The sequence below is a fragment of the Phyllostomus discolor genome, chromosome 5 (genome assembly GCF_004126475.2).
Source record: "Phyllostomus discolor isolate MPI-MPIP mPhyDis1 chromosome 5, mPhyDis1.pri.v3, whole genome shotgun sequence".
Classification (NCBI taxonomy): Eukaryota; Metazoa; Chordata; class Mammalia; order Chiroptera; family Phyllostomidae; genus Phyllostomus; species Phyllostomus discolor.
This window is the reverse complement of record NC_040907.2, coordinates 38,100,215-38,108,539: the sequence shown is the minus strand read 5'-3', so window position 1 is coordinate 38,108,539 and position 8,325 is coordinate 38,100,215. Positions and strand designations below refer to the sequence as shown.

The window sequence follows — 8,325 nt, the reverse complement described above, 5'->3', positions numbered from 1 at the left end:
GCTGGAGCAGTCCAGGTCTTGTTACCTCTTATACCAGACAGAGAGCCTTTCCAGGACACCAGAGGAAAAAAATCAGGAATGAATACAGATAGGGTAGGGCAGGGATATCCAGAGCTAAGGAAATGGAAGTCCAGATGAGAGCAGGGATGGGGAACAGAGCCAGGAGATCTCAAGAGCATCTGAAGCCATATTTCTGAGCACTTCATGAAAATATAGGAAAGGAAACTGTTGCAGGGGTGTCCGACCTGCTGCCCATGGGCTGCATGCAGCCCAGGATGACTATGAATGCAGCCCAACACAAAATCATAAATTTACTTAAAACATTATGAGATATTTTTGTGATTACATGTCACAATGTGTTTAATGCGTGGCCCAAGACAACTCTTCTTCCAGCGTGGTCCAGAGACGCCAAAAGTTTGGACACCCCTATTGTAGAGCCATAAATTTAGCAAAGCTCTCTTCCTCCTCCTAAATGTGCAGAAAAACTAATTTCATGTAAAAACAAGCAACTGAAGGGATTGAAAACAAACCTCATAATGAAGTTATTTTAAAAAATGAGAACAAGGAGCAGAATAACATCCCTATTGAATGAAAGCATTCCAGAAACACGTGTCCACAAAACCAGATAAAAACTCTAACAATATTTCAAAATGAGCTAATACAAATTAAAAACATAGTACAAGATAGAAAGGCACAAATCAGAATTAGAAAGCAGAAGTTAGGTAATGAAACAGTAAAGAAGAGGAAAGAAAAGGGGAAACTTAGTTCACAAAAGACTAAATTAGAAGGAATATCACAGTAACATAGCTGTTGCACAGTAGATAACGCCTTAAGGGAATGAAATTGAAGGAAAAAATTTTAATTCCAGAATAAATAAAGAGAAATCAAGGAAAAATGACAAACATAGAAGATAGTCCAAAAAGTTCTAAAAGTGTATTATGCATGTCCTGGAAGAAAAAAAAGAATAAATATAAAAAACTATAATAATAAAAAACTTTTTCCGAAAAAAAATTAAAAAGACTTTGACTTCATATAGAAAGAACATACCGTATACCTGGAGATCTCAACCCAGAAGGTCAACATGTACACAGTCTAGTAAAATTAGTGGATTTTAAAAGAATTTTAATCCAACCAAAGTGTTGCAGTTTCGATTCCCAGTCAGGCCACACACCTGGGTTGCAGGCCACGGCCCCCAGCAACCGCACATTGATGTTTCTCTCTCTCTCTTTCTCCCTCCCTTCCCTCTAAAAATAAATAAATAAAGTAAAATAAAATAAAGAAATATTTGCTTTAAAAAAATTTTAATCCTCACCCGAGGACAGGTTTTTATTGCTTTTTAGAGGAAGGGAGAGAGAGAAACATCAATGCAAGAGAGAAGCATCAATTGGTTGCCTCCCATCCGCACTCAAACAGGATTGTACGTGCCGGACCTGAGACTGAACCCGCAACCTTTGTATGTGCCCTGACTGGAAATTCAACCAGCTGAGCCACATCTGCCAGGGCATACAATTAGTGGAGTTTAAAGAAAAAGCATTTGGAGTATCCAGGCTAAAAGACAGACTCACTTATAAGGGAAAGTCACATTGTCATTAGACTGACAATGGTACTGGTTTTGTGCATGTAAAATAAAAACAGCATAGCTAACAAAAATGGAAGAAGGGGGGAACATTTATAAGGCAGAATACGCTTGCTGATTGCCTTTTAGTTATTTAGTAAGAGAACATTGCTTCAAATCAGATACTGGGGAAGGAGGAAGGTATTAGGTAAGTGCCATGTTGTTCGTAAGAGAAATGATCCACAATAACTGCCCTCCCCAAACAGAGGGGATTAAAAGTGTTATATAAAGGAAATAATTAGAAAAAATATAAACCCTTTTAAATATTGAAAAAAAAGGAGAGAGCAAGCAAATCGATTACACACTAAAAAAATTTAATAAGTTGAAACATTCAAATAGATATGGGTGTGAATTCTTGCTTCACGTGAAGGGCAAGTGTGAGAATTAAATGTATATGATATGATTTCTAGTGTCCAAGATATAATAAGTTAAGAAAAAGATATACATGTTCAATCAAAGCAAGATCTCTAGCCTTTTGAGCCAGGGAGGGAGGGCAAAACTGGGGCTTGAATACGTGATTGGCTTCAAACTTTGCTCTTTCAGTACTGTGCTATGCAAGGCAAGACATACCCACTAAATCACAGGTAGCAAAACAGCCGAATCTGGACCTCCACCTTGTTTTATCCAGCCCAGCACCTTGTTTCTACCCGGCAGCAGCACCGAGCTCCTTGTCCCTAGTTAAGGAGTAGTTACATTTATACAGTCCTACAATTACATTCAGCCCTTTGAAGGCAACTGTGAGGCTGATGTGGCCCCCCTGTGAAAATGAGTTTGACGCCCCTACACTAAATGGTAGAATTATAGGAAAGAGAGATTGGACAGGAAAGGCTTCCTGGAAAACATGGCACTGGAAGAGTCCAGTTTAAGCAGAGGCAGGAAGGTGTAAAAGCAAGTCATGTTGGTGAGGAGGTGAGGGGTCTGTTGGCAAGCCAGTTTTAGCTTCTTACGCCTGTACTAATCCTTTCCCCAGGAACAACTTATAAACTAAAAACTGATAACCAGTTCTATCAGATGCATTAGTTGAGGGTGTGGTTTAGGAGAGTGAGTGTCTAGAGGTGGGGCTCGTATACCAGGCCACAAGTTTCCGACACCAGGGACTCTGCTCCGATGTACACACTCCCACAGGGCTCAGCACTGCGCCTGGCCCATACTCATTGCTGAGTAACTGCTGGTGGGGTGAATTAATAAGGTAGCAACATAAAGGTTTTCAAGAGCTTTTCAAGTCTTCCTCATGTGATGCATTTGTTGATTTACTACTTGTGTCATACAGGATTGGTTAGGTTATTCTGCAATAAGAAACAACTTCAAAACATCAGTAGTTTAAAATGTTTTATTTCTTGCTCATGTTACAAGTCCATCACAGGTTGGCAGGGAAACTGTTCATTCCAGTCACTGAGGTCCCTAGGGTCAGTGGAACCACCACAATCTCAAATATTGTTGGTCACTGTGCCAGAGAAACAGAGAGCTCTAAAGGGTCTTACAATGGCCATTAAATCTCTCACCCATAAGTCACATATGCTGGCAGTTCGTTGGCAGACACAGTCACATGGCCATACCTAATGTTAAAGAGAGTCGTGAAGTGCAGTCCTATTATATGTCATGAAAGCAGAGGACTGGAAATACTTGGTGAGCAGTATGAATGACTATCACCCTTGAAAGGTGGGTAATGGGGCTCAACTTAGACACGTGGATAAAAAGACAAAACAGTGCACACTATTGTCCCTCTTTGTACAGTTTAGTGCGCTAAGAGGTTGAGTTACTTACACTAACTTGCTATTAAACAGGGAGCTAGTATTCAAATCATGTGTCCGACTCTCTAAAATCTTTGCTTAATGCCTCCCAGGCACTTAAATATTCATGTGAAAAACCTTTGATCCTGCATCTTCCTCATATACTTGGAGATGAGGCACCTAGTACACTCAACTTTGTCCACAGGCTTTGTTTTACTGTCTATCATAAGCAGACAGTTAAATTGGGCTTTGTAAATAACCTAGGCCAGTTTAAAAGGGAGAAAAAAGCCATTCCTGAAGCCAGGGTTTCATACTTTGCTTCCACTATGTGGATATTCCCTCAAGGGTCTCCTCTCTTTCCTTTGAAATCTGATCCCCAAGAAACAAGCGGCAGAGGGCAGCCCCACCCAACAGCCAACTAAAGGAAAGCCTGGCTCCAAAGAGAGGGCTTCAAAGGAAGGAGGAGTTTGAACCTTATTTTCAATTTGCTGACCCTTTCAAATTCTTCCCCAAGGTGTTTAGAGTTTGGTAAAATAAACAACAACAACAACAAAACAACAACACTAAAAACAACTTAGGTTTATCCTAGGAAATATGTGTTTTTCCTGTCCCCCACCCCAGGAAATATCCATGTGTTTTGAATTTATTTATTTATTTCTGTTTGACTCATCAAAATTCTGTTGCACAAGAGACTCTGGATTTGTCCAGGCGTTCTTTCAAAATAAATGTCTTATTTGCCTTTGGAAATGGCTAATCATATTTTATTAAGAGTTCACAGCCTTCTCTCTTGGAGGGACTGAATTTGACACTACACAGGTTACAGATGAGGAGGAAGAAGAGTTATTTGCAACCACCACCCCCTAATATTTTCCAGGCTGTAAGATATCCAGAACTATATAATAAGTGGAGGTTTTGAAGTGAAAACTTCAGGAAAATGATGACTCATTAACAATATTAGAACAATTTCAGAACAAAAAGTAATTCCCATATCCCTGTACGATGTTGGGAGAGTGGTGGTTTAGATATAAGAGGTTTAAATAAGAGTCTAGTCTTTTTCAGGGACTCCCATTATTTATATGTTAGATCTTCTTTGCCTATCTTTTTTTTTTTTTTATATTAAGGACTTTACTTATTTTTAGAGAGGGGGAAGGGAGGGAGAAAGAGAGGGAGAGAAACATCCCAGCCAGGGACCTGACCCACAACCCAGGCACGTGCCCTGATGAGACCTGCACTAGTGGCCTTTCACTCTGCAGAGAGATGCCCAACCCACTGAGCCACACCAGTCAGGGCACTTGATCTACCTTTTATTCCCAGTTTGTCCTGCAGTGCTTCAGACATGAGTGATATTAACTCTTTGGAGGTTCATCTGATGTAATCTTAAAACAACTCGGGAAACCATTATTAGCAAACGTCGCAGAGCAGTATGTGTGATCCCGATTTGTCTCGCTCGACTGTGTTTCTTCAGAGTTAATCACTGAATCTATGTATGTCTTGTTAGAGTACTGAATGTTGACTGTGGTATGTAATTGGGCATTAAAAGGTGTAGGCACTATTCCTCCAGGTATCTCACTGAGACCGAATACAATCAAAGACTTCATTAAGTGGGAATTGGGTTGGTAAAAAGCTGTTTTCCTCACCAGCAGGAAATTAATAATATTTATATAGCATTATTACATCTTTATAACATCACTGGTTGACATCTTTATTTTTATCCTTATTTTATAGATGAAATAGAGGCTCACAGAAGATCAATTCTTCTTAGCAAGTGGCCGAGATGGATGAAACTAAAAACCAGATTTTACAAAACTAAATGCACCTCAAAGGAAAGAGAATTTTCCATTTCCGTAAAATTAGTGAGCACCTTTGTGGAGAGGGCCACAATATGCTTTGATTTCACTTTCAAGAGGTCAGTAAAGCAAAATCCGGAGAAAGGGCAGTCATTTTGCCAGATCTTTCTAACTGTAGAATTCCGATCCTTCAACACTGTGGCTAGTATAGGCCTTATAAAAGACTACGAATCCCAGCAGGCTACAAGGTACCTTGGGAAAGACTTCCGCTCCCACTCTGCGGTACTTTGGCCCTCCGAGTCCCAGAATGCATCGCTCATCCCTTCTCCCTGACCTCCCTGAGGAACTGTAGGGCCTTCGAGCCTACAGTTCCCAGCATGCAGCGGCGCCGCCCCCAATTTCTGGCGCCTCGCTTGACCCTGCTTCGAAGGGATCTTTTCGATACTAGAGGGCCAATTCTGGAGTCCCGGGCCGCTTTTGGACATGTGTCTCCGGGGCAATTCTGGCCTGCTGGGCCTGTCCAGACGAAACCTCGAAGGAATGGGTTGGGGCCTGGGCCGGGCTTCGCTCAGGCGGCGTTCGAGGCAGCCCCAACGGGGTCCTCCCGGGGCTTTCCTCCCTTTGAAACGCAGTGGCGGGCGGGCTCACAGTGTGCAGCACCCCTCAGAGTAGGGGCCGCCATCACCATGGCCACGGTTGCGACTCAGCCTTGCGCCAGCGGGTCGCGGGACATCTTGTGGCGCGTGAGTGCTGCGCTCACTGTAGTGTGCGTTTGGACGCTGCTGGGGTCCGGCTGGACTGACGGGCGCTGACCGCGCGTGCGCACTGGGCGGGGGAGGAGCCGGCGCGAGTGTTGTGGGGAGCGCGTGGGGAAGGGACCTCTAGCAGGGAGGCTCATTGCCGGGTCGTGGCGGGGTGGGGGGGGGGGTGCGTTGTGAGTGGAAGCTGTTGGGAATGTTGGGAAGAGTGTGCTAGGGAAAGCTGGATACAGGGTGTGTGCGTGCCGTGATGTCTTGAGTGCAAACTTGTTAGGGGGTGAAGGGGGAATTCAGAGTGGAAGCTAGAGTCGGGGGCTGACCTGGATGGGAATTGGGGCAGAGAATAGAGAAAGAACCTATGCAGGGGTGGTGTACCTAGTAGGTGTAACTAAATAACTTGTTTATTCCTTTGGATTAGAAGCGCAAAGAGTTGGAAAGAATGTGAATGCGAGACCTTAGCAGAGGCTGGGGTTAGGAACTAAGTAAAGTAAGCAGGACAGGTATTCTTTGTTAAGTTAGAGGAAATGTGTGCACCCTGGGACTGAGGTTAGGAGGTACTTTCTTGTTGAAGTTGAGTCAACAGTTCTGCATCCATTCTGTGCAGGGCAAAGAGAAATAGGAGTAATATCCCTTTAGGCTACCACAACGGTACAGCAGCCTTGTATCCCAGGCTACAAACTTTGGAGTCAAGTCTTACATAGCCTTTACTACCTATATTATCAGCCACCAATGTCGCATAGATTGTGTTTCGCAAATGTGGCTGCAATTATCCCCCCCCCCCCCCTTTTCCTTTTCCATTGCCACTGGCTACCTTCAGACACTAATCTTTGGTTTGGGCAATTGCGGTGGACTGCCTCCTGTCAGGGTCTTGTTCCCTCGAATCCCTCTTCTTCATAGCTACATTCCATACACAAGGGTGTTTTACCTTCCAAAAGATAAATTCGATGGTCACTTTCATGCTTAAAAAACCTCTCAGTATTCACTTATTCAACAGTAAATCTTGTGCCTCTAATATGGTAGGCACTGGTGATTCAGGCATGAAAACTATGTGTCAATTGCCCAATAAGGAGTGTTTATCTCATCATTGTAAACAGTTACAATATACAGATGGTTCTTAGAAAATGCATACAGCTTTTTAGATATTGATGCATCTGCCAATTAAGCCTACAGAAAGTGTAAGTTGCTGTAAAAATGCAGTTGTAAAACTTAAAAGATATGTCCTTCTTCCCCATTCTGGATTTTTAATGTGGCACCTGACTCGACTAATATAGCCATCAGTTCACTGATATTACAAGATTCTGTAGTGGTATATAAATTAAAGTATTAATAGTAATAACCATTGAGGCTTATATATACTTGCATGGACTAGGATCTAGGTGTAAATATTAGTAACTAACATCCTGTATGAAAAGATAGGATTTGCATAACTGAAATAGTTTAACTGACTTCATGAGTGAGTGATTTTGTTGATTTTGTTTGTTACAGGTTTTGGGCTGGAGGATAGTTACAAGTATTGTCTGGTCAGTGCTGCTTCTACCCATCTGTACCACAGTATTTATAATCTTCAGTAGCATTGATTTATTTCATCCTATACAGTGGCTGTCTGGTAAGTGATGTTCAATTTGGGAAAACAAATTTACAGCATCTACTTCTCAACATAAAAATTGCATTATTTCAAATATTGTCAATTATTGCTTATATTGACATGGGAAAACATTCGCTTTGGGGTAATCTTAAGGCATTCCCTTCCTAACTTAAACCACATTTTCCTTATGTAATAATAAGATTAGTAAACCTGTTAGACACTTTATTATCACATGAACAAAAAAAATCATGAGAAGAGCATGTAAATGAAAACTTAATTTTTGTTTGTCTCTTTGATAGCTTTATTGAGGCTGTCTTTTTTAAAAAGATTTTATTTATTTTTAGAGAGAGGGGAAGGGAGGGACAAAGAGAGGGAGAGAAACATCAATGTGTGGTTGCCTCTTGCATGCCCCTCACTGGGGACCTGGCCTGCAACCTAGCCATGTACCCTGAGTGGGAATTGAACTGGTCAACCCTTTGGTTCACAAGCCAGCACTCAATCCACTGAGCCATACCAGCCAGGGCTGAGATTGTCTTTTTTAAGGAGAACTGTTTCTTTTACCTATTTAAAAATTGTTGATAGAAAATATGACATATCTTTAAAAACCTGTGTAAAGTTATGAATACTTCATTTCTATATTGTAGCTAATAAGAAAGATGAGAGAAAAGGACGAAAGTTAAAGACTAAAGAACATAGACTTGCCCTGGCAGGCGTAGCTCAATGGATTGAGCACTGGCTGGGAACCAAAGTGTCCCAGGTTTGATTCCCCAGCCAGGGTACATTCCTGGGTTGCAAGCCAGAACCCCCAGCAACCGCACATTGATGTTTCTTTCTCTCTCTCTCTCTCTCT

The 8,325-nt window shown here is 42.0% G+C and overlaps 1 protein-coding gene across 1 annotated transcript in view; it reads left to right on the top strand.

The window, feature by feature from the left end:
- The first annotated feature begins 5,526 nt into the window (after positions 1–5,526).
- Positions 5,527–8,325, top strand: part of NDC1 (NDC1 transmembrane nucleoporin) — a 48,087-nt gene continuing 45,288 nt past the window's right edge. The window contains exons 1-2 of the mRNA XM_028512206.2: positions 5,527–5,875; positions 7,376–7,496. Coding sequence (XP_028368007.1) covers positions 5,819–5,875; positions 7,376–7,496 — 178 coding nt within the window. The 5' untranslated portion in view covers positions 5,527–5,818. The remainder of the gene's footprint in view (positions 5,876–7,375; positions 7,497–8,325) is intronic.